The sequence below is a fragment of the Chenopodium quinoa genome, unplaced genomic scaffold, assembly GCF_001683475.1.
Source record: "Chenopodium quinoa cultivar QQ74 unplaced genomic scaffold, ASM168347v1, whole genome shotgun sequence".
Classification (NCBI taxonomy): domain Eukaryota; kingdom Viridiplantae; phylum Streptophyta; class Magnoliopsida; order Caryophyllales; family Amaranthaceae; genus Chenopodium; species Chenopodium quinoa.
The window spans coordinates 4445433-4473013 of record NW_018742204.1 but is presented as its reverse complement, the minus strand read 5'-3'; the positions used below and the strand labels follow the sequence as shown (position 1 = coordinate 4473013).

Below are 27581 nucleotides of genomic sequence, written 5' to 3'. Positions count from 1 at the left end.
CGCCCTCAAAAGAGGTTGCCTTGCAAACGCGTCCAAACTCTTAACCATGGTACCCTTTGACACCCAAAGCTTGACCAATAGTTGAACATAGATCTTGACTCTAGGTTGCGAACTTTTTTTACATCATCGTGCCTAAATGCTATGTGGTTGTTTGGTGCTAACCCTCATGTGTTTGCTCTTTTTGTTTAACCCATGACCGAGGGTTTTTATTCTCACATAGTAATTAGTACGGACTTAAAATCGATTAAAATCTGAAAAAAATCACAAAACTGACCTGGAACTGCGCATCGTGTCACGGCATGTTCTGCGTGTCACGGTGAACAGTGCCGTGACATGGGAAAGACGGTAGACTGTACCGTGTCACGACAGTCTGCACCGTGACACGATGCCAAGGAAAATGTCCCGTGTCACGGCAAAAAAAAATGTCAAATATTCCCGTGACACGGGATGCTATCCCGTCTGACGGGAGAAATGTCCCGTGTCACGGCAACACAAAAAAAAAAAAAAAAAAGGCGTCAGTCAAGTCTTCCGTGTTAATTTGGTCCTCGCGTCAGTCATTTTGGTTATTGTTCACATGTCTAGCCATACGATCGTACCACGATTCTTATAACATCACTTAGTCACTCACGAGTCAAGTATAGTCCACACAGTTTCTTTATGTTCCGACTCGAGTCGTGCACCAGGTCGTCTATGATCGTATATTAGGTTCATGCACCCTTTTTTCGTCATAAAAAAAATGAGTGGAGTTTTCTCACCTGTTTTCAAATGTCTATTTTTTTCCCTTCCTTTCCTATCTTGAGCAATGAGTCAAACAATTAAGTGAATTATTTTATGTCATAGTACTTGTTCAAGGAACAGAGATAGGTCAATACGGTTCAAGCCATTACCGCGACAATCTCTCAGATCTAATAGGCGTTCAAAGAGAACTTTGTCATCTCCGTTACTCATCACCTTTCAATGGCCACTAAAGAAGACATTGAGAACATCAACAAATCCATTGAGGCACTGTCTTCCATGATGAAAACCCTTACCAGTAGGGTCACTACCATGGAACAAAACAAGGTCACTGTTTCCACCCTTGGCAAACTGAAGGAACAAATGAGTAAGATTTATGAGGATTTCACTTATGTGGAACGGCCTCCCACTCCTTTGAATGTGAAGGACAAACTCCCTGAAAAGTTCTCCACTGCTGATATTCCAAAATTCAAGCCTACTGACAATCCAATATTCCATTTGAAGGCATTCTCTGCAACCATGGCTCTTAAGGGATTGGACGTAACACTCTTCCCTACGGTGTTCCCTCTCTCCTTAGAACATGCTTGCCAACAATGGTTTTATTCCTTAGATGCCAAGCATACTGCGACTTGGCAAGATGTCACCGAAAGTTTCATGAATCGTTACAAGTGTAACATTCAAACTAAAACTTCTAAACATGAACTCTCCATTCTCAAACAAAAAGAGAATGAATGCTTCACCGCTTACCTGAACAGGTGGAGGGAAACAGCTTCACTCTTAGTAGATCCCCCCAAAGAAAGAGAGATGGTTCGCCTCTTTATTCAAAATCTGACTCATAAATATAGGGAACATCTCAAATTTCTTCCACTGAACACTTTCGAAGCTGTATACGACATCGGCATCAATATCGAGGATGAGCTAATAAAGACTGCTGGTAGTAACAATAATAACACTTGGAAAAACAAGAAGAACGACCATCCTTCTTCTTCGTCTTCTAAGCACGAAAATACTACCAACAATATAAGCCAAGTTGATCTCAATGAAGTGTTAGCTCTTGATACTCCATTGCCCAAGAAGAAAAGAATTGACACTCCTTTAGGAATGACTTATGATGCGGCCTTTGATCGCCTTTACAGTTAAGGCCTGATCACACCTATTGGGCCATTTCCAGAGCCAAAACCTGAAGAAAAGAGCGCCAAATGCAATCCCAATGCCCATTGCAAGTACCATCATGGAAGGGGCCACACTACGGAGCAATGTTGGAATTTGAAGGACGTCATTCAAGACTTGATGGATGCAAATAAACTTCTTGTCCCTCCAGGCGACAAGAAGTAATGAATACAAGGCACATAGATCCTTCGTGCAAGATTTCATACTTTTTTTTATTCTTTTGTTTCAACCCTCTCCCCCAATAAGTCTAGCATAGGTTCCCGTTATCCATGTGTCTATGTGTCACATTTCTTACCTTCTTCATAAATGAGCATCTCTTTCTTACATTCGATCATGTGATTAGCAAAGAAAAAAAAATTGTCGAACTAAACACAAGGTACACCAATGATTTGAGGCACCTTTGCAACCTTGTCATTCCCCATTAACCACTCAATCACATATCCAGTTCTTCATCAACCATTTTGAGCCTCGTCTAACGTTTGGCCTTCATTTCTTCAACCCACATTCACTCAACCCTAGGATTTGAAGATGTGTAATTGTATAACATTCAAAAAGCAAGTAAAAAAAAGTAGCAAAGCAAAAATAAAACAATGTCTAAAGGCAAGTGTTCCAATGTCTTTGATATGAACACGTCTCAAATTGCGTCTCTCATCGAGTGCTCGGTACCGTGCCTGAGAAACATGAATGCTAAGTGAGTGATGGACCGCATGATATGAGATTGCATACATTGATTCAAAAGAATGAAAAAAAGTTCAAAGCAAAAAAAAAAATAAAAAATAAAATGTGTTGAAAATAAACTTGCAAAATTCAAAATTTTCAAATTCACAATTACATATCTTGGGATCTTCTCTAGGGTCTTGAGCATTTTACCTCCTTCTTCCTTAAACCATAAACTTAACTACATTACAACCCTTGAAAGACCCCTTTGAGGTGTACATACACTTGTGCAAAGTTCGGTTAGAGCTACGTTCGGCCTGATTCCTAACGGATACGTAGGCAACCTCACATCGAGGTGCGGCCACATTCATATTCATATCCATGCATGATCGAGTCAAAGAATATCCAATGCTTATCCCTACCCATTTAGAGCTAGACTTGGGGGCTTAAACCCAAATCACATTAGCTTACCCAGCCTGAAGAGTCATCATCGCTATAACCCTTGCAGCCAGCCTTAGTATCACATTCACACACTTCACTCACACATCCATATCAATCATCCTTCCCTTTAAGAACCCTTTATCATGAAATCTTGTTTCAACACTGTGCATGCTTCATCATATTTAAAGACAACATTCAGCAGAAGAAATATTGTATACTTGCTTAGCTTCCTGACCTAAGCAATGCTCATTGTTTTGCATAATGTGCTAAGAAACATTTATATATCAATGATTTTTAATCATACAAAGCATATCGTGCTTAGCTCCCTGACCTAAGCAACGTTCATTATGCAATAATCACTATACGTGCTTAGCTTCCAGACCTAAGTGACGTTCGAAATCGCTTCTTTACACCATATATGATGCTTAGCTCCATGACTTAAGTTCATTCATCTATCGTGTCACATGATGTAATTGTCCTTAGCCTCCTGGCCTAAGAGCTTGCATCATGCATACATTATTTTCAGGACAAGTAATTCAATTCATACGATTCATTTTGTCTTGCTCAAGTAGGAAGTTCAAAACTTCTTTCCTTTTTCATTATTTTATTTTGGGGAAGTTCAATAAACTTTTTCCAAGTTTTCATCGAAAGAAGTTCGAAAATAAAAGTTCAGTTTTCACATCTTTCTTTTTCGGGAGAAAGTCGGTACCCTCCACCCATGACAAAAATTGACGGAAATTTTTTGCTTTTGCATCTTCGTTTGCTTGTGTCTACACACACACATATACACACACGCTAACAAGTCATACACATGTCATGTCATGTCAAGTCAAACTTAGTCAAATCTTTTGCTTTTGCATTTTTAATTGCTTGTGTCAGTACACACACTCACTCAAGACACACACAATCACAAGTCATACACATGTCATGTCATGTCAAGTCAAACTGGGTTAAGTCAGTTGGTCAAGTCAATCATAGTCTGTACGAGTCCCATGAAAAATTTTATTTTGCAGGTCTTATCTACAGCCCACGTCCGGGGACAAGCGGACCACCATCATTTCATGACGCAAGGTTCTCGATACACAGAGACTTACAATCTCATCATCAGTTGGCTTTCCTCAGGCTTGGAAAGCGTTATCCGGTGGATTTTTCTTCAAGTATAGAAAACCGCCAAATCGGCTTTCCTCAAGCATGGAAGGCATTATCGGTGGAATTCTTCAAGTATAGAATGACACCATATTCATCAATCGGCTTTCCTCAGGCTTGGAAAGAGTTATCGGTGGATTTTTCTTCAAGTATAGAAAACCGCCAAGTCGGCTTTCCTCAGGCTTGGAAAGCGTTATCGGAGGATTTTTCTTCAAGTATAGAAAACCGCCAAGTCGGCTTTCCTCAGGCATGAAAAGCATCATTAGTGGATTTTTCTTCAAGTATAGAAAACCACAAAATTCCTTTGTTGGCTTTCCTCAAGTATGGAAGGCAATATCGGTGGAATTCTTCAAGCATAGAATGACACCAAATTCGTTCGTCGACTTTCCTCGGGCATGGAAGGTATTATCCGGTAGCTTTCTTCAGGCTTAGAAAACTGCCAAACTCTTCAGTCGGCTCTCCTCAAGCATGGAAAGCGTTTCAACAAATGTCACTCGGTGGATTCATTCAAGCTTAGGAAGCTGCCAAATTCGTTTGTCACCGATACACTGGTGCCTGATATGTATTCTATCCCTTTACTCTTTTATCTGTGGAATTGCAGAACGTCTTAAATCATTCTCCGTCCCTATCGACTAATTTGACTATCGTTTTCGAAACTAACGTTTCTACAAACTCAGTCAAAGTGGGGGCTTCTGTAGACACCTAAAAATGTCTCCCCAAAACCAAACCCGATGATAAATAACCTTTCACCGCCTCTATTGGTCGGGTTTAGTATTTAATCCCGAGAGTGCTTAAAATATCGTATTTATTTAAATTCATACCTTTGAAAGGTCCATGGATTAGTCTTGATGTTTGGTAAAAGCATAGTTTTAATTTTAGCCCAAGCTTATTAATTAATTTTAAGCCCAAACCTTTTTATTTTATTATTTATTTTTGGCCCAATCATTTTATTTATTTTTATTTTATTTTTATTTTACTATTTTCTTATTTTAGCCCGAATAATAAAAGTCAGAAAAAAGCCCGAAATTATCAATCAGCACTTAAAAAGCCGAAAGAAATTAGGGTTAAAAATGAATTTAGACGGAAAAATGGACTGGAAGTGACCGTGTCACGGTACAGTCTGACCGTGTCACGGGAAGCCTTCCCGTCTGACGGTGGGTCTTCCCGTGACACGGGAAGTCTGCCGTGACACGGGAAGTCTGCCGTGACACGGGAAGTCTGCCGTGACACGGGACGTTCCGTGTCCTTTCTGCGTAAACCCCTAACGCGTTTTTCATTCCGTTTTTTCTGAAAATTTCCCGCGTCACTCCAAAACTGTACCGTGTCACGGGAAAGTGTACCGTCTGACGGTACAGTCTGACCGTGTCACAGTACAGTCTGACCGTGTCACGGGATACTTTTTTAGGGTTTTTATCATTTTAGGGTTCCGTGTGCTCCCTCAGCACATTTTCCCTATAAATACCCTCCTCATTTCTGATGTACGGGGCACCCAGGATTTTATTAATTTTGTTTTCTCTCTTCTATGATGTTAACCTAAACACTAGCCTACCGTTTTTACTTCAAAATTCCTTTTTCAAGCACTCAAAGGAGTCCATATTTTACTCGAGGTTCTGTCTTTAAGCCAAGGCGTGAAAGGTAGAATCGTTTGAGGGTTTGACCCCAAAATCAACCTTATTTTATTTTATTTAATTTAGTTATTGTTTTATTATTTCCTTGAAGTTAGTAACTCGTTTATTATTTTGTAGTTGCAAGCAAACAGATTCAAAGTAAGGATCATGCTCTTTTATTATTATTATTATTTTTCTAACAATTTTATGTTGTTGAAACCCTAATTAAATTGGTTTTAATATTAATGTTTATTCTATTGTATTTTTTTATGATCACCATATTGCATGTTAAAGGGAATATGTAATTGAAAATCACGCCTAATAAGATAATTTGGACAACCGGTTTAGGATCCTTTTTAATCTTATTGTTTAATCAAGTGATCACCAAATTTTTAGAATTATGTGTGCATTAATATTCAACCAATTTAGTTAAATAATAGTTTGGAGCGAATTGAATTATTGTTTGTATGCGTTTGAGATCACAGGAATGTTTTTCAATATAAGAATCGAGTAGAGGCCAATACGGGCGAATGTGACTCCACGACTCACCTCGTACCATCATCCCCGATCCTCCTTTCGTGGTTCCGAACCATATGGAGTTAGTAATCTCATGGATTATGAATGGGGTGTAACCTTCACGGGTCAATCGTTGTTGCCTTCGTTGTCCCTTATTCGTGGTTGCCTTTTATGATCCGTGAACGGTTTACAAGTTCCTTAAAAAACTTGTTGGCGGCTCCCTACTTTATTTGTCCCTAATCGTTGTCCCTAATCGTAATGTCAATTCCCACTTCCTATGAGTGCCAAGCATATTCACACATGCTTTTAACGTAGGCGCACTTTAAACGACGCCTACAAGTTTAGTTCAGCTCAGTTCAGTTCAGCTCAGTTCAGTTCAATTCAGTTCAGTTCAGTTCATTTCAGCTAAGTTCAGTCAATGAGAACATACCCTTATATTATGTTGCTTGATATTTATTGTTATTGGTTGATCACGCCTTTTATGCATGTATAAAGGGAATTTGTACTTGTAATTACGCTTAATAAGATAATTAATAATCTTTTTTTTAATAGAGATAATTAATAATTAATAATCTTGTTTAGGGTTAATTTGATTATAATTCAAGTGATCGCCAATAATAGATTTATTTGTGCATTAATATTTAACCAACATAGATTAAACATGTTTAGGGTAAACCTATTGATTGCATGTTAGTCAGAAAGCGCACATGAATACGAGAAGAATAAGGTAAAGGCTTATTATTAGGGCAGGTTCAATCTCTTTTAGATTGGATTTGTACCTTCATCCCCGAACTTCAAGTCATGGTTCCAGACCTATTGGAGTTGACGATCTCCTGGATCATTAAGGGTTGTAACCTTCACCCTGTGAACGGTTTACAAGTTTCGAAAACTTATTGGCGACTCTTTTGCTCTATCTTCATTCCCCTTGGACGCCACCATGCTTAAGTGTATGATCACAGTGGAGTTCAAGTTTGGGGGTAGTGCTTGAAATATTCCCTACAGGTGTATACAATTAGACATAACTAACAAAATCACACGTGACTATTATGCACTGTTGATTAATGGAAATTTAAAGTCAAAGTTTTTTATGTTTGACCCATTTAATTATAATGGGGCGAAAAAAATAGGGATAGAGGTAGTAGTTAAGTAGCCAAACACGCATACAACATCAGGGACATCCAAAAGGCTAAGCATATGCTTTATGCATACCTACCAATTGAATTAAGTACACAATGCAAATTGTGATTCATATTTATCTAGACCGGACACTAACCAACCCGATCCAATTCGACTTAACAAAATCCGACATAATCACCGGAATTGACACACTCCTTCGCCTTGGTACTAGATCAGAGAAGCTTCAAAAACAAGGCCACACAAGAAAGACTTGTTATCATAATTACTCCAATAATTGAACTTCCTCGTGTTCCTGCATGTAATTGAAGAAAGTTCCATCAAGATCAACACTATCAAAGTAATAGGTTTACAATCAATGAATATTGCACGTAAAACAAGTCAATCAAGGCGGTCATTTTGTGAAATACTGGGAGTATTAATAATAAGAGTGTTTCTATATACTGATGCCAATTAAATCACTAAGCTGCGTAATTAGTAACATCTACACATCTATGTAGGGTAAGACTTGTATGTAGCTAATCACATGGCGTGACCATACTAGTTTATAAGTTTAATCTTCATTTTTATGTATGAATAACCTCAATTTTTCATAAGAGTAACCTCTTATTGTTCATAAAAGTAACCCAAATTCATTATACGAGTGAATTCAAGTAATTTAGAAATAAGTTACTCTATTTGTTCATTCAAGTAACCCCTTTTCTTTTGTTTTAAAAAATGAAATAATAATTCCACTTACTTCCTCCGTTACACATTATGTGCAACAATTTCAAAAAACGGAAGTTACACATTATGTGCAACAAAGTAAATATTTACATCTATGGTAAATTTTTTTGTGTAAAAGGACTAATCTACCCTTACTTAATTTCAATAACACACCTTAAATGAATAAGATTATATGTTATTAACCTACATTAATTCATTCATGATTTACCCTAATCCCAATCTCTCTCCTCCCTCACAACCACATCCACCACTCATTACCTCCCTCTTAGCAGTCACCGCCGCAAGGCCGCCACCACCACCACTATATTTCTCACTCTTCACTCATAACCACGACCCAACCCAATATTCCCCACACAGTCAGCCACCTCCAACACCGAATCCACCTGAGCACCACCTCCGCCCGAAATATCTAGAAATCCTCCAACCACCACAAAGGCACGAACCTTGTTTTTGCTTCGATCTCTGTCTTCTTTTCGCTCTCACAACCATCGTTGATCGAGTCATCGAACTCCTTTTCCCTTGTGAAAGTCGTCGCCGACTCCTTTTTCCCTTGTTATAGTCGCCGATTCTCCTCATAATCAAACCCTAAAATTGATTTGGGTATGTGGTGGTTGTGAGCTGGGCAAGGTTAGTTGGTTTTGGTGGTTATGGAGGGGTTTCAGATCTTGGTTGTGGTGATTGGATTACGGTTGCGAAGTTAGTTCGTTCGATTTGGAGGGGTGAGTTTTGGGTAATTGGGTTATGGTTGTGGTGTTGGTTTGATTTGGATGGTGGGTTTTCGGGTCATGGTGGTGGTGAGAAGGTGGTTACGAGATAGGGTGGTGGTGGTGGTTGGGTCAAAAAGAGGGTGGATGTGGGTGGTGGTGGATGTTGTTGCTGGTGGGTGGTGTCGGTGAGAGGCTGTGGCAGGTGGTAGTGGTGGTTGATTAATTTTTCCCCTTTTCTCTCTCCTACCCTTAATCTCAAACCCTTCACTTTGTTAATCAACATTAACAAATTTTGTCTTGGAAAATGTGCAGCAAGGTTTGTTGCAGATAATGTGTAACGGAGGAAGTATTTAAGATAGTAACTCCTATTTTTCATTTACGTAACCTACATATGCGTTAAGGTAACCCCATTTGCTCATCACCGTAACCCCATATTATTTAATTAATTTTCTTGTATGTGATTATGTGAAGTGGCCATATTATTTGGCTAGCCACATATAAGATTTTGTGATCTACATAAAAAGCGAATTATGAAGATAGACATGTCATTTTTTTGGATAAGTTTTTAGCTAAAAGTTTTTCAAATTACCCTTTTGTTTTAAATGTTATCAAATCCAAACATTTTATTTTAATTAAGATAATCATATCTTTACTAAAAATTTTATACATACTTTTAATAACACTATAGTTATTATCATGAATTTAGAAATGTGAGACAAAATCTTGTGCCAATCTAATATATATATTTAAAGGGGAGTTTTTCCCCGAGTATTTAGAGAGCCACGTAGGATTTAATTTTCTTAGAGCGCCATGTAGGATTATAAATTTAAGTGGTAGCCAATTAAATGAGATATTATTAATTTCTTTTACAATTAAATAATTCAAATGTCACGTAAGCAAAATTGGCGAATGAGATTTTAATGTTTAAATTAATTAAATACAAAATATTATATTTTGAGATTAGGAATTTTATTTAACATTTTAAAACTAATATAATAACAATTTTAATCACATAAATATGAAAAATATTTTTTTTTTAAAAAATACTAACAAACCGTGCATCGCACGGGCTTCATCTAGTTATTGTTTGAAGCTTAATTACAATTGTTTATGAATTATTCATCAAAAAAATTCAATAATATCTATGCAAGCATGGGATGAACTAACCTAATATAGTATTAAAAATAGAATATCATGTTATCAGACAATTTTGCCAACTTAAGAAGTTCCCTCTATTTTTTACTATGACATATCCACTACCCTTGTAAAAAAGTTAAATATATACTTTGTCTAAAAGTACACTAACGAATTACGCCACTTTGTAGTCCAAGTCATTTTTGGACACGGAGTTCAAGTGTTTCTCTCTCTAACTCTCTGTATTCTCCCTGCGAACCCACCTCCATAAAACCCTAGGAACACGACGCCAGAGTTCTGGCGTCGAAACTGTACTCCAACTAGTCTCCTCCTCTTCTTCTTTCCTCGGCCTACTCTGCTTTTAGGCGTCTCCATCCTCACAAAATCTGAGCTGGCACCCTCACCTCTTCTCTTAAAGATCAATTAATCTCATATTACAAGGTGTTTTTGTGTCTTTTCCCGGCTAATAAGATTTCGAGAAAGCCATGCATAACCCACCTTAGAGTGGAAGTTTCACATTCAAAGGATTTCGCCGGCGAAACAAGATATAAGGACTAGGCCTAATACCGCTGTCAAAGTTCATTGATAATTTTGACCCTGACAAAAACGGTAAAGTGAGAGTTGGGTTTCACAAGTCTTTGCGCTGGAGGGCTAGGCCTAACGCCACCATCAAGAATGGCTCATGACAAATACGGTGAAGTTAGGGTTAGAGTTTTGAGGTTCTTTGCTTTTGTGGTTTCGGATTTTGGGTCCGAATCTCTGACATGTTTTTCTTATCTAAATATTTTTTTTATTTGTTGTTAATCAGATTTTGCTCTACTTTATTAATTTTTGTATGGTTAATTTTAGTATATCTTTGTTGTTGTCCCATATTTTTGGATGTATTGGCTACAGTTTATTAGATGGTTGTGTGCATAGGGAGATTGAGTTTGGATCCTTTCTTAAGGGTTTTGGTTTTGTTGTACTGTTGGGAGAGTTAACAGGTGTTATTGTTGTTTAGGGGACAAACAAGAATTTGATTGTGGCTAGAATGAAGTGTGTGTTGTGTTGGAATGACTATTGTTGTCATTCTTTTCCCTTTTTTGTAGTTATCATTGTAATCATTACTCTTGAAATTTTATATTTGAAGCAGGCCTCCAAACTTTGTTTTGGGGTATCTCGAGCCTCGATGTTCTCAAAGGTTTCTTGCCAAGAAGAACAACTTATATTGAATGAAAGGTCACATGTCCAAGTGACCTGCTTTAAAGCTTTGATTGGTGATAAGTTGATCCCACTAGATATGGTTAAATTAGCCATTATCGAACAGTTTTGGTACTCTCTGCTCTCTTTATGTTTTGAAGTATATATTCGCCCCTTGTTATGTAATATTGGTTTTAGCGTCGAAAATTGTAAAGGTTTAAATGCTAAAAACCATGTTTTAGTTTTGTTTCGTATTTTGTAAAGTCTGATTTTATTAATATATTTTGCTATTGTTAAATAAAATTATAATAAAGGTACACTAACATAAAGATAAGGATCAGGGCATATTATAAGGATATTGTTAGGTTCTTCTGGAAATGAATTCAAAAACTATCAACATTTTTTTATTTTTTACATTGAAACAAGGAAATTTTGTCTAGAACTACCCTAATGTTAGGGTCATTTCTGAACAACAATCCGTTTTTTTTTTAATTTGTTAAGAAATACCCAGAAGTTAAGAAAAGCTTTTGTAACACTACCTATTAACGTTTTCCGTCCAAAAAAATGTTAATGGGGCCCATTTTTCACTTTCCCCACTTAGTTAACTCCCCTAATTACCTTCTCTCTCCTCCCTAATTAACTTACTCTAAACCCTAGAAATTAAAACCCCTAAATTTTAGACATCTTATCAATTACAATGGTCAATTAGACATCCTACCAATTATAATGGCCAATTAGTAAATAAAATGCAATTGAATTCAATATCAAAGTCAAAATAACCGAAGTCTAGAACTCAATTGAACCCCTAAACCCTAGAAATCAAAACCCCCAAATTTATTTAAACCCATAAACCCTAATCCAAATCACTAATTTACATACGAATTATGTTAATTGCGTTCAATTAAAACATGTAAACAAATACAATAAACAATAAATTAAAAGGAAAGTGTGAAACATTACTTGAATAATTGAGAATTTGTGTTCAATTGATTAAGTATGTTCTCTTGGATTTTTGAGTGATAATGGAAATGAAGTTAATTAGGGGGGAGAGGGAAGGTAATTAGGGGAATTAATTTAGTGGGAAAAGTTGAAAAGTGGGCCCAATAACGTCTTAATTCTGGGTAGTGCTACCCAAACATTTTGTAAATTATGGGTAGTTTAAACAAATAAAAAAAATGGGTAGTTGTTCATAAATGACCCTATCTTTAGAGTAGTTTGAGACAAAATTTCCTCGAAACAGTTGAGCATATTTATTAGAAATATACTCCCTTCGTTTTTAAATACTTGTTCCACTTTCCTTTTCGGCCGTTTTTAAATACTTGCTACATTTCCTTATTTAGAAAGTTTTTACAATATTTAATTTATTTTCTCTCACCTAGTGGACCCACCATGAGAGCAACTCCAACGGCAAGCTAATTTGACAATTAGCTTGGCATATATTCCACATAAGCATTTAAGCTAATTGTCATTATAGCTATTTTGAATTCCAATGACTAGCTATTAGCTTACAATTTAAATGAATTTTACCTCTTTAATTAACTTTTTATATTTCATTTTATTGATTCTATTTTTTATTTTCTTTGGTAAGTTTTTCTCCAAGCAAATTAGCTTGGCAAAGCTAATTTGCTTAGCCAAGCTAATTGCATTTTCTAGCTCCAATGGTCAAACTGATAGCTAAGGATTATTTAATATTGCAAGCAAGTCCCTAGCTACAACCATTGGAGTTGCTCTGATCATATTTTATTATTTTCATATTCTCTCGACTCCAATTCTCCCCACAACTTTTACTTTTTACAATTTTTAAATTTATTTTTTTCCTACCTACCCCACTACTTCCATATTTTTTAGTTTCTCCAATTTATCTTAAAGTTCCGCGCATAGAGAAATGAAGCAAGTATTGAATAATGGAGGGAGTATAAAATATGTACGTGCATTGGGCACTGTGAAAATCCAAATGTAAAAACAAAGAAAATAAATGGATGGAATAGTGTATTAAGTACTTCCTCCATTTCTATTTAGTTGACGCGTTTGATTTAGGCATATATATTAAAGAGAGGAGAGAGAGCGAGAGGGACTGAAAAAGCAAGTGGGGTAGCTTGTAAATGCAAGGTAAAAAATTTACTTCAAAAAGAAACGTGTCAACTAAAAAAAACTTGCTAAAAAGAAATACGTGTCAACTAAAAAGAAAAGAAGGTAGTATTTGAATACCCTTTATTACACCTACAGGACCCTTTAAATTATAGTGGAAGTGGTCAATGATCATTGATACCTCATGAACAACTCATATGTATGTGACTATGTGAGTGCTTGCTAGTTAATATTGTCCCACTCTATACAATAAGAATATAAACTATTTTATAATCTTTAGAAGTACGTTATCTCACGTTTATACATTGAATTAAGATCAGACCGAATTGGACTGAACAAAAGAACGGAATTTTGAACTTAACATCAATTGGACATCGAACTTCTTGTACTCAAATCGATCTAACCAAGTAAGATCAGACTGGAAAAATAAACCAATCAAAACCCTAAATCGATTTTAGATTTAGTTTTTCAATGTTTATAACTATCTATATCTATAGATATCTTACGTATAATTTAAGAGTTTTTTTTTTTCTAACACTTCACAACAATCCTTCAAAACCCCAACTCTTAATTCTCACGCACTCTCCTTTTTTTTTTTTTCTTTCTTTTTTTTTTTTTTTTAATTTTATTTGGCATCCAAACAACTTCCACCTCTTTTAACTTTCATTATTATTTTTCCTGATAACACCCAACTACCCAAAAAAAGAAACTACCTATTTAATTATTATATACCGAGTATTATATATATATATGTATATATATATATATATATATATATATATATATATATATATATATATCAACTTCACGTGTTTGAAATATAATTTTGTTATATATCGAGAACTATATAAAAATCAATTTCACGTATTTGAAATATAATTTTGTTATTAGATTTTTTTTTAAATATATTCAGTGCATTTTGCACGGGTACACTCTAGTATATTAAAAAAAAAGTTCCTAATACAGAATATGTGTCACATGTCACCCTTTTAAACTCTTTCATCATGCCACATTACCAACATGTGCCATGTGTCTCCTCTTTTAGAGGAATAAACATGCCACATCACCCCTCACAACATGTATTAGAAATAATCTAGAAAATGCTTATATGCAAACTTGAACTCGAGATCAACAAGTATTATGTTACAAGTCTTACTAGTTACCATTTTAGTTATGCAATTTATTGTGATTATTTACACAATAAAAATAAATTTAACTTGGATAAGATGATCTCGTTAATGGTACAACTGTAACATATCATAAGATAATGTAATAGCTTTGATTTTGCAGTATTAAATATTGTATTGTTTGTTGATTTGATGAAGAAACTATACTATGTTAGTAGTAGTTGAATAGTTTCATACACAACTTGAATATATATGATTCCCCTAATAGAAATATTTTATCATCAAAATATTAAACTTTCAAGATGATTTTCCATACAGTAAGAAAAAATTGTCAAACGTGATTATCAAATTAAACCACAAACTAACAACTTGAGGCATAAAGAAAATACAATCAAAGGAAATTAATTGTTTGATGACGACTACTTTGAAAGTCTATTTTGAAAAGGAACATTGGCTTTAAAAAATCCCAACTATTAGCGGTGAGTGCAAAATAATACGACCTCAGATATTTGCTTTTAATGGTACCAGCTTTTGTAATATATGTTCCAAATGATACGCCAACTAAAGTCGAAGGTATCTCGAGCAATATTTCTTCCTTATTTATTAATATATTCTTTTCATACTATTAATTATCAATTTTTTTTTCAAAAATACATAGTTCTTTTTTTATTTTATTTACAATAACAAATTATTTTTGACATGACACACACCTTAAGAGAGATTTTAGACTAGAAAAAGGACAAATTAATCAACAAAATTTACCACCAATAAGAAGAAAGTGTTATGTTTAAAAAATGAAGAAGAAAGTGTTAAATTGCAACGATTAAAACTTGTAGCATAATTTGTCCGCTTAGCATGTCAAAAGGTGTGTTGTAAGTGTAAAAACAAAGGAAATAGTATGTTAATTTTGGTATTCAATACATTTTTTGAACTAATTATCAATACAATATGCATTTAAATACCCTATTAACTTTTGTAAGATAGCATAGAAATTTTTTTTTTCATTAGTGAAATTATTTACTAGCCTAACAAAGGGGCAAAGCATTATTAATTTGGGTTGGATGAAGTTATTAACATAAAATGTTTTTTTTGAAAACAAATACTTTAATATCAAAAAATAATAATAATAAAAATAATATAATAATGAATACTAACGGAATATTCCTTTAAATGTCTTCTTTGGTGACGACTGAGATACCATTTTGCACATATAGTACAAAAGGTTGTGTTGTTGATTGCAAATAGTTGAAGTTGTATTATTTTACACACACCGTTTATAGTTAATATTATTTTAAGCCAATTTTTCTTTTGAAAATGTGTTGCAAAATTTGCTTCAAATTGTTAGCGGTTAGATAATTACTAGTTTGTTTTATAAAAGTAGTGGCCTGGGTTTAGTGGCCTCGGTTAATGTTAGGTATATGATGGATTAATGATCATAGAATCATGTTCATTTCTTACTTTTAGCTTAATTTTTCACTATATATTTCTATGTATTTTAAATTATTTTCTACGAATTGAATACATAAAAAGTAAAGCGGTTAGTTTCTAACCTAAACCATTAAACTCGACTAATTCGAACCGATTTGAAAAAGAAATGAATTGTTAAAAACCTATTTTTTGGAAACCGAAAACCAACCCAACCCAATTTTTTTCTAACCGAAACTAAACTGAACCGAATTTGGGCAAATCGTTACTAAATCGACCCGTAATCAAGCCAAACCGTCACAACCCAAAACTGACAACTACCCAAACCGATTACGTCTGAACCCGATAGTAACCCAACCCAAACCGAAAACCATTTAAACCCGACAAAAATCTGATAAACATGAACCGGTCCAACCTGTAATCGTTGTGACCGAACCATCTATAAGCTTTAACCCGTTGTGATTGAACCGTTTCCAACCCCTAAACCGTTAAGACCGAACTATTTACGACTTGCAACCCGTTGAGACCGAACTGTGTAAGACTGGTAACCTATTTTGATTGAGTCATCATTTACACCCTGTAACCCAATATGTTTATGATCTTTTCCTTTTGAACCTTCTACTCGATAAACCTAACTAATTGATGACTTAACTTGATAATAACATGACACGTTACAATCCATTAACTGACTACTCGATTCGATAATTATTCGATTCGATTTTAACCCTATATGATTTAGCCTGATCAAAACCCGCTTTAAATTGTGAAAACCCGTTTTCAACTCGACCAAGTTCAATCCAAACCAATTATGATCTGAACAGATAATAACTGAACCTGATTTCACCCGATCTGTTTTGAACCAAAACCTATTTTCAAACCGAACCAGTTTAACTCAAACAGATTATATATGACCTGAACCGATTACAACCCGACCCGATTATGACCCAAATTGTTTTAAACCGAAACCCACTATAATTTAAAATGGCTAACCGATTATGACCGGGAGCCTGACCAAGCGAGACCCGCCTGATCGGGCGCCAGAGCCCCACTCGACCGGGCGCCCGACCTAGCGCCCGACCGGGCTCGAGAAGACATCTGGAAAAAGGGAGTGTCCGCCCGATTAGGCGAGCTCCGCCCAATCGGGCGCGTGTTTGTCCGTTGGACTCCAACGGTTCCCTTGGATTCCTCTTCTTGTTTGATTTCTTGTAACCCCCCATTTAAGAGGTTGATTATGGTGCTTTTAATCACCATAATATTTCTGATTTTCTCTTCTTTGTTCATAGAAGATTCCTCCCTGATCTTTCATCTTCTTCATTCATCTTTATAAATTGGAGGATGTTTTCTGATTTTGACATATTCAAGAAATACATATCAAACACAAGCTTGCTTAAACACATACTCTATATTGGGCATAAGTTACTTGGCTCCAACCTTCCACCCAAAAGTGTCTTTGTGTGGAAGTGGTGTGTTAACCTTACGGAATGTGCCGGCGAATACAATAGTTCACCCGGTTGCGCCGAAATTTCGTTTTCAAGTCAGTGATTTGCATCACGACACACCGTACTCTTTCATTGTCACAAGATCATCTCTTCGATCTTCTTATTTTAGAATATAGCCTTGAAAATACTTACTTATATTACAACAAGTTGAAAACTAAATTATATATTTTCATTGGATACTAATTGGGTATTGGTCGAAAGATTGAATGATGTCAAGAAAAAAACAATTTTTTGGGAAAAAAAAATTGTTGTTCACGTTTTTCTGGGAGCAGTCCCGGAAATGGACCCTGATCGAAGGTCAATATTTGTCGGTTTGGGCTGAAATTTTGGGAGTTTGTTCGGGACATATGAAGCTTCATTTCCAACGGTTGGATTGTTGATAGCTGCTCACGTTTGGGAGTTATGGCTTCAATGTTAAGCTGCATTTTTGGAGAGGAAATTTGGGCGTACTACGGAGAATGCTCATTTTTGACAATTGAATTAATCCAAGGGAGGTCCTCTCTAAACTAATTTTATTTTCATTATGATTAGCACGTGACTTTAATTCTAATAATCATCTTGGCTGATATATGAGTTGTGATTTTTGGCATTATAATATTAGATGATTATTTTGTCCATAATGTAGTATTTGTTACATGATTATTAGTTTACAGGTTAAAGTATAATCCATGTTATATATGTGTGATGTTACATGGCATGATTATTTCTATGTCTTTGTTCTATGCTTGTGGTTTGAACTTAACACTTAGAAATATGTTGATTGGTTTTATTTACCAATTTGTTGATTTTTTAACATGTATTGTTTTGTTCATTGAGAAAGTAAATTTTTAGTTATTGCTTCAGATTAATTTCTATTAGCAATGTGTTGTTGAGTTCCTAATATCTACATGCCTATATTGATAGATTATTATGGTTTTTTTAAGACTTGTTAAATTGTAAGTTTTACCATGAATTTTGTGATTATGTGGAGTGTAATGCAATGTCAAAGTTTATTACTTTTGGTACATATGTGTTGATATACATGTAGATATTTGTCTTGCTTGTGAAGACTTTGCTCATGCTCATAATGATGCTCTATTTGCATAATTCTTCTCAATAACTTGTGTTGATTCTATCAATTTTAAACATGAGAAGTTTTTGAATGAGAATTATGTGATTATCTTTTGAAGAGTTATGTGTGTATTTTTTCCTCCATGGAGAATATCCTTAGTGGTCGTTTTTGTGACTCTTTAATTGTGCTATAGTTTTTGTTAGGAATGCATGACTACTTTTATTAATTTTAATACTCTTGAAATTCTTTTGGTTGCTATTTTTGATATTGTAGTGTGTCAACCTTATGATGAATTTTTGAAAGTATGATAATGTTTGGATTATTATTTAATTCAATGGTTAGGTTATTTTACTTCTTTGTTTATCTACCTTAAGAGAGAGTTTTCAAGAGTTATTAATTCTTATTACGTGTTTTGTTCATATTTGTTCTTACTTGGTTCAATTTGGTTTGGTATTGACATTTCATTAAGGAATATTTATCGATTTCTTTATGTGTGGGAAGTGATTCTTAAGAATTTTATTTCTTTTGGTGCTGTGTCTAGTAAATCTCCACGTTATTTCAATATGACTCAAGTAAAGAACATTGATCCAAATGTGCCTTAAATAGCTCAAATCACTTAGTGAATGCACAATCATTACAAGTGGTGGTCATTGGGTTGTTCGTCATTGATCGCTAAGGTAAATTATTAGAGGCACTATGGAGTTATGTTCACGTATTCCTTTCCTCCATTATCAACTATGTTTTGATTTTAGACTTAACTTTGGCATGTGGGGGTTATGATTCTATGAGTGTAGAATTTTGTAGTAGGAATTTAGTCCTTATATGCCCCATGTGAAAGGAATAGAGTTTATCATGTCTAATTTCAATAATTAAGTTGAAGACTTATATCGTCCAATGTGGGGGAAAAGTATATGAGAATAAATGTTGGACTCAAAGTCTTAGTTTATTTGATATTTTGGATTTGCTTTTTAAGCAATTGATAGTATTCTCCATGACTTTGTTTGTGAATGTTGGATTGTCTCCATATACCACAATATTGGATTATTGAATTATCTCCTTTACTTTAATAATTTGTTTTTAGCAATTATATGCATTATGTCATGTTTGAGTGATTGGCTATGCATATGAAATTCTCATGTCTCTTGATTGCTATATTCCATATATGCATTTATTTTGTTTATGAGTAAACAAGTTGACTATAAGAGGAATAAGAGGCATCATTTTTAGTTTCTTTTCTATTTGATGCAAAGCATGAAAGTGACTAGTTATGCTAAAGACTATTATTTATTTGTCCTGATTTGGTTTCTCTATGCAATGTGTGAAGAGTGTTTCCTTAACTTAACGAATTGATGACGTGAGTGATTGATTATTTTAGAAGAAACTATTGAAGATAAGTTAGATAATTTTAACTTGCCTAGAGTTCTTCTATCTTTTTATAGAGTGTGTTTCCTAATATTTCTTCTATAGTCTTTTCAATGTCAATTCACTAAGTGTTGTTGGGAATGATCAAGGCTTTTTTGTGAGTAAAGGTGATTTTGTCTTTCTTGTCTTAATGGAACGATGTAGGTCTTACTTGAATGACTTAATTATTTCAGATCTTTAGTCTTTGATGATAATTTCCCCTCTAGTGGTTTGTTAAGCCTTCTAAGTGATGACTTAAGTGGGTTGTTGGTGAGTTCCATGTTGAAAATAAGAAATGTGAATTGAAGTTCAAGTGTGAGTTATAAGTTCAAGTATGAGCTGACTTGAGATTATTACCTAGGGAGTGGTACAAGAGTGTGGTTAGTACCTTGTGAGAATCTAATACTTGTGATTAAGTTTGTTTCTCACTACTTGCTTCAAGGTAATATATATTTTTGTGCTATTTCTACAATGTGTGTCGAGAATCACATGTGATTTGTAGTTAACAACTTTCTTGAACTTCTTATCTTTCCAATTTTGTTGAGCAATTTTCACGATTTGGATTATGACAATATGTTTTATTATTTTCAGAATAATAATGATTATTATGAGTTTTGGTTTTTTCCAAAGTGTCATACATGTTTCGTGATTGGAAAGATTTATGTGATGATATGATATTTGTTGTTCATGTTATCATTTGAGTAGAGTATGTTTTAACATGAATTATGTGTATGTACTTTAAAAAGGTCTTAAAGTATGTCTTGAGTGGAGCATGCTAATACATTTAGCAATGTGATAGTGACATGCATTGAATTTTATTTTAACATAGCATATATTTGTGAAATAGTTGAAGTGCAATATTTTACAAATCTAATAGTGAATGACTAACGTTGTTTAAATTTACTCCATCTTTTACTAAGTATCTTTTTAGGTACGAAGGGTGTGAAATACACTATCTTTCGGGAAAAGTTGTTCAGATTTTTTCGAAGGCAAGTGTTGGTGATTGATGGTTGATGAAGAAAGTTCACTAATGCGGCTATGTTATTTTCAAGGATTGGACTTGATTTTGAAATTTCAAGTCTTGGGTTTGTTGTCTTATTACTTATCATCTAATGGTGAAAACTAAGTGATATATTTTTCTAACCATCTGTGCGAATTAAGTTGATGTTGAAAACATGCTAGTTTTTCTTATTGGAAAAAATATTCTAGCAAAATTATTTTGCACTATGGTAAGGAAATCTGGGACATGTAGCACAATCCTTGATAATTTGTGGAAATGTCGAGGGGGATAGGCCTTAAGTTCATATGGAAAAGCATTACTTTCCTATCCCTATGGCATGTGTTGTAATGCTTATTTGAGGCTGGACTCTTTTTGAGTTCTTAATGGATCAATAAACCTTTTTTGGTTGGTGCTATTTGAGACGCACTTGATTGATCCACCGTTTGAGGTTGAGTCCTTTTTGACTCTTAATGAATCCAATTGTTTGGGTGGACGCACTAAAACTTTGGATCACTGTTGTTTATGATTATTGTGAGGTTGAGCGTTAAGCTCTTAATGAATCCATGGTCATGTGGGAATAAATGGCTACAATGCAGCATTTGTTGAGTTCTTAAGAACATGTTTTAACCCCGTTGACTAAGTACTTTTGAGAAGTGCTTGTGATTCACCTGTGTGGTTGTGAAGACTAGCCATCTTCTATGGAAAACTTGAGCGGATTTCCTAGAGCTTCCACTAGACCTAAGGTGAATACGCTTGGCTATAAAAGAGCATATCTCTTCGCGGAGTTCAAGTAAATTTTTGGAGAAAGGTATGTGATGTGGGGGTCTTGAATTAAATCTTAGAGTTTTAAGGTTAGTCCGCTCCTTGATCAAGAGTCTAAGGGTTTCAAGGTTTGTCCACCCTTATACTTGTAATTCACTGTCTCATTTCACTAAGCACTAGATTTCAAATTACTTATGTAATATCTAAGTGTTATGTATTGATCTCCTCTTATGCCCAATATGTTGCTTATCCTCATCTTTTGTTGGCTTATCTTCCCTTCCTTTATTGGGGGATTGTTAGAAATAAAGAAAGGAAATTCAAAGGGTCAGATATGAGCGACCGACCGGGCGCCTAACTGAGCAAGACCCGCCTAATTGGGCGCGAGAAGAGTCATAAAATTATGGAGTTCCTCCGCCCGATCGGGTGCCTGACCTAGTGCATGACCGGGCGCGAAAAGACATCTGGAAAAAGGGAGTGTCCGCCCGATCGGGCCAGCTCCACCTGATCGGGCGCGTGTTTGTCCGTTGGACTCCAACGGTTCCCTTGGATTCCTCTTCTTGTTTGATTCTTGTAACCCCCCATTTAAGAGGTTGATTATGGTGTTTTTAATCACCATAATATTTCTGATTTTCTCTTCTTTGTTCATAGAAAATTCCTCCCTGATCTTTCATCTTCTTCATTCATCTTTATAAATTGGAGGATGTTTTCTGATTTTGACATATTCAAGAAATACATATCAAACACAAGCTTGCTTAAACACATACTCTATATTGGGCATAAGTTACTTGGCTCCAACCTTCCTCCCAAAAGTGTCTTTATGTGGAAGTGGTGTGTTAACCTTAGAGAACGTGCCGGCGAATACAATAGTTCACCCCGGTTGCGCCGGAATTTCGTTTTCAAGTCAGGGATTTGCATCACGACACACCGTACTCTTTCATTGTCACAAGATCATCTTTTCGATCTTCTTATTTTAGAATATAGCCTTGAAAATACTTCCTTATATTACAACAAATATTCCTAACATATTGTAGTTGCAATATAATCGAATAATTATTTACACAAGTTTTGAATAAAAAGTTGATTAAGTCCAAAATCTAATTTTAATCGATTATGGATTAGATCAAACATAATAGCCATATATTTTTCGATCCAAAGACCAGATTATTTATATTCGGACCGCTCTATTTTCCTAATTTGGGCTGATTTTTTAACACCATTTATTATCCTCTCTTATTTATTTTTATTTTTTTTATTTTTGGAAATTTCATGACTTAAAAGTGGGGTAATATTGCTTTTCAAAGAAGAAGAAGAAGAAGAAGAAGAAAAAAAGAAAAAAAAAAAAAACTCATGCTCTTAGACTCTTAAGTCATAGACTCATAGGTGCTATGAACAACTGATCATACCTGATGATGCGAAATATCGAGGACTATATCTGGGTGTGCGGTAACGGTTGCGCTCATCAAAAGTTTGTGCAAACATCCAAGGTTCACTTAGCTCCTCACTAGACAATATGTAACTCAACCTACAGCTTCGTGTAAAGATCTGCCCATAATTTGTACCTGTCATTTTATTTTATTGTTTTTTTTATTTTTTTTGAATATCAAAAATAATTTAGCAATTAAAAGGCATATGACATCCACAATAGAGATTCAATGTTAATAAATACAAAAGATGGTGAATTAAATAAAATTTCCTTCATAAAACTACGACCGTCGAGTAGATATTGAATCAAAATAAAATTTGTACCTGTATAGTTGCTCATGAAATCATCATAAATTGTTCGCAAGCACAATCTACAATTTATAGAGCTAATATCCGGATTACATTGTGCAAGCGCGTAGATGGTTTCACTAGACGAGTATTCTGCCGTGGTCGTGGCGAAATAGCGAGAGGAAACAGCAAATTCAGAGGTAACATCTTTGATTAGATCAGTGACAGTATTGTCCAAAAGTTGATTAAACCTGAAATCTTCATCAAGTCCTGTACTGTAAGAAATTATCTGAGGATTATCTTCCATAATTCCGGAAATGGAGCGATTGGAGTAATGTAAAGTACATTCCTCGTACACAATAAGGCCTTCTACATCGCTGAAGCACCTTGAAACATTATTTGCGGTACTAGCAACACAATCTTGGCAATCTTCATTGGTTATGTCGTAGCGACATGAAAAAACGGCGATAACCCGGTCTTCGCCAAGGCCAGTGGCGTACTTGCCGTAGTAGGTGGTTGATGCCCTTGATGCGAGTTCGTCAATTGCTGTTTCAACGTTGGTTTCATAGTCGCTTAAAAGGCTATAACGACCAAAACTATCATAACAGTATTGGTGTATGTAAGTAAGTTGAGCATTAACGGTAATAATAAGAAAGGATAAAATGACCAAAAAAAGTGTGAGCTTAATCTTTGGGAGGATAGGAGCCATTTTTTTTTTTTTTTTTTTTTGGTGTATGTAATTGATGGCTATTACGGAAGATGGGAAGATATACGTTTTTTCTATCAACTTGTATAAGGAGATTATATAGTTATATTTTCCGAAAGTAATTTTAAAAAACGTATAAAAAAGTATATTTTATTTCTGGACAGTTTTGCAATGGTTACAATAAAATTGTGACGACTAAAAAAACAAAATCTACACCCTTGATTATCATTATATAAATTAGGATTGTTGATTTAAGTTGAGCATAAAAAATACCAAAAAAATTTCTTAAAATGTTTTTCCTTAATCTTGTACACAATAAACTATTCCATTGATAAATTTCTGCAACATATAAATAACAAAACAATGCCCTTAACTGCTTAACATGAAATCCATCAATTAGTGCAAGAATTATGGATCGGAGAGCAATGATTCAGTAATTATGAACTGCATAATTATCCTATCCAATTTGCCATGTACTGTAACTCGTATAAAACTATCAATTATATAAAACCTTATTCCTTTTTTTCTAGGTTAGTTGGCAGTTTTCCATTGATTGTTTGGTTATAATTTACTCCTATCCATGTTAATTGTGTTCCTCCATACCTATTTAATGGAGATTCATTGAAACTGCACCAATGGCAGCGACAAAGAAGTTATTTTTTCATTTTTTTTTTTTTTGGGTTATAAGAAATTAATTAGTTTTTAAAATAAATTATGATTTTTCTTCGAAAAAAAAATGATTTGGAAGTCAAATATATGAATGAACTAGATTAATATTAGTATCTAAACGGTTAAGATTGAAAATAGTTATAATGACTACATTTTTTATGTAGCCATTGAATAGTCTTCCTTTATTTCCTTTGTTCTTGAAGGATTGATAAACTTGAATATTATTAACTTTAATCATCTTTTATTTGTAATTATATAAATATAAATATAATCTAATCTAATCATATAATAACTATTATATAAAGCTAAACTTTTAGCCAGATTACGAGGCAGAGACACGTGACGTTCCAACTTTTCGCGTTGGATAGATTTAAATATAATTAATATAAGATAAAAAAAGTTAGTAGGATAAAATTGTTAGTTTATACCAATATTTCAGATGTACAAACTCAATTATAATTTTATTAAAAAAAATCCTATTAGATTATAGTTCTAAAAAATTATCATATAAATTTGTTTTCTTGTGCCATAATATTTTTGGAATAAAGAAAGTAGTTCAAAACGTAAATTATCCATATATAATATATATTAATCGGTTAAAATAATATATATATATATATATATATATATATATATATATATATATATATATATATATATACTCCACAATGTAATAGAATTTTATTAATATGTAGTCTTGTCAATTAGGGTCAACTGATCATGAGTTATATCGGATTCAAAATTTATCTTAAAATTCAATAAACAACCTGTGCATAGCACGATGCCCCAAAACTATATATATATATATATATATATATATATATATATATATATATATGAAAGGATAATTTTTTTCTCGAGTTTTTAGAGAGCCACGTAAGATTTAGTTTTTTCAGCGTGTTATGTAGGATAATAAATTTTAGTGGTATCCAATTAAATACGAGATTATTAATTTCTTTTTCAATTAAATAATTTAAATGACACATTAGCAAAATTGATGAATGAAATTTCCCATTTTAAATTAATTAAATATAAAATATTACCTTATTTTAAAAAATTCAAACAAACCGTGCATCGCACGAACTTCATGATGTTCGATAATAAATTTCGCACGAACTTCATGATGTTCGATAATAAATTTTAGTGGTAGCCAATTAAATACGAGATTATTAATTTCTTTACAATAAAATAATTGGGGAATAAGATATATATTAAAAAAAATTATTTAAAAATTCAAATAAATCGTGCGATTTCATCTAGTATGAACTTAAAATTGAGTTTTTTTAATTTTTTTTATTTTTTTTTAAAAAAAAAGTATTTTAAAAAAGACGAATAATTTTCCAAGTTGGTGTTGAAAAAAAATATCTTAAAATAGTGCCAACTACTTGAGACTATTTCTCAAAATAATGTCGACATAAAATTGAATACCGCAAAATTTTATCTTAAAACTTTCTCTCGATTTGTATCTAAATTTTTTTTTTCTTTAATTTTTTTTTCGACCTACAAAATTCAAAGTTTAAAAGGTAGTTTTTCACAAAATATCCTATAATAAATAAGAGTTTCTATTCAAAAAAAAAAAAAAAAAAGTTAGTTTTTATGGAAAACATAAGTTTAATTGCATTACTCCATATTAAGGCTTAATCATATAAACGAATAAAGGAATATTGGATAAACGTGTTTCACTATTTCTTTACCTAATTAAATATTGCTGAAAAAAGACCAATTAGTTGTTAGTGTAATGGTGATTGGGACTACACTTGATAGTTGGTAGGGAGGACCGCGTGTTTAATCCTCCATAATAACAATTGAGAGGAGATTGAAACATAACCATCCAAAACTGATCCCTGAATTAAGATTAGTCCAAAGGGTGAATCGGGTGAACACCCAAAAAAAAATATTGTGGAAAAAAATTATTAATCTATTTTGCATTATTTGAAAAATTAAATAATTTCTAGTTGCAGGCCAGGTACGATATTAATTTTTTTTTAATCAAGACTAATAAAGCTTAATTAGTCTAGTCAAATGGGCTATGGAATGGTATCAATCTTTTAATTGTACAAAATCACTATTTCAAACAATATATTGTGCATGCACGTTTAGTAAGGATACCAGAGATCAAGTTTATCTCCACATAAACTAGAGAACAAGTTGATTAAAGAACCAGAGACTAAGTTAAAATCCATGTAAAGTAGAGACCACGTTTAAGGGAACCAAAGATCGAGGACCAAGTTTAAATCCATATAAAGTAGTGAGCAAGTTTATTCAGGGAACCAGAGACCAAGTTAATTCCATCGAAAATAGAGACCAAAGAGTAACTTTTGTATACATTCGGTGTACAATAATTTACTCTACATTGGGGGTCGCTTTTATAAAATTTTAGGTCACTTTTATTCATATTAGGATAAGTTTTACTCATTTTAGGGTGACTTTATAACGTCGGATTTATTTAAAAGTTTGTCCCAAATTTATTAAGGGAATCAGAGACCAAGTCATTAGTGGTAGCCAATTAATTAATAAAGTCAACTAATTTAATTTTGATGCCTTGCCTCTCTCTGTCACCGAAATGAAAACCCAGTTAATACATCAACAGATAATACGGGTAGAGGTGTCAAAAAGCTTACCCAAGTCATTAGAAAAAAAAAACAATTTAGATTTTGACTCGCATTGACATTTTTTAGCATCGACCTGACCCAACTCATCGAACCCAACGCGCATATCTGAATAGACACCTCTAAATTTATGATTGAACCTGGGATTAAGTCATTGTACCATATCTCACATAACTACCAAAATATATGATTTTGGTACACAGAAATCACATATTTTAGCACCAAAAAAGCTATGTGCAAATCAACATATTTCAACAATAAAAAATTTGGTACAAATTATTTGATTTTTGTACAAAAATGTGATTTTATTAGTATTATTTTGGTGCTGAAATTGTACTGAATCTAATCACAGTATCACACAGTGTGCCGCTAATAAGAGTTT

General features: G+C 33.8%; 1 protein-coding gene across 1 annotated transcript; it reads right to left on the bottom strand.

Moving 5' to 3' along the window:
• Positions 1–7351: 7351 nt before the first annotated feature.
• On the bottom strand, positions 7352–24186 carry LOC110703542 (cysteine-rich repeat secretory protein 4-like). Its single transcript, XM_021881350.1, has 3 exons — positions 23252–24186; positions 22909–23064; positions 7352–7701 (listed from the first exon to the last, which is right to left on the bottom strand). The coding sequence occupies exons 1-3, from the start codon at positions 23922–23924 to the stop codon at positions 7622–7624; spliced, it is 909 nt and encodes a 302-aa protein (XP_021737042.1). The 5' UTR covers positions 23925–24186; the 3' UTR covers positions 7352–7621.
• Between the last annotated feature and the right edge of the window lie 3395 nt (positions 24187–27581).

What these genes read in the sequence shown, in the direction of transcription:
- LOC110703542 (XM_021881350.1), bottom strand. Translation starts at nt 23,924, where the DNA reads ATGGCTCCTATCCTCCCAAAGATTAAGCTCACACTTTTTTTGGTCATT. An exon ending in TTTCATGAGCAACTATACAG is followed by an intron (nt 23,065 to 23,251) that starts GTACAAATTTTA and finishes ATAAAATGACAG; the next exon opens with GTACAAATTATGGGCAGATC. An exon ending in TCGATATTTCGCATCATCAG is followed by an intron (nt 7,702 to 22,908) that starts GTATGATCAGTT and finishes AATTACATGCAG; the next exon opens with GAACACGAGGAAGTTCAATT.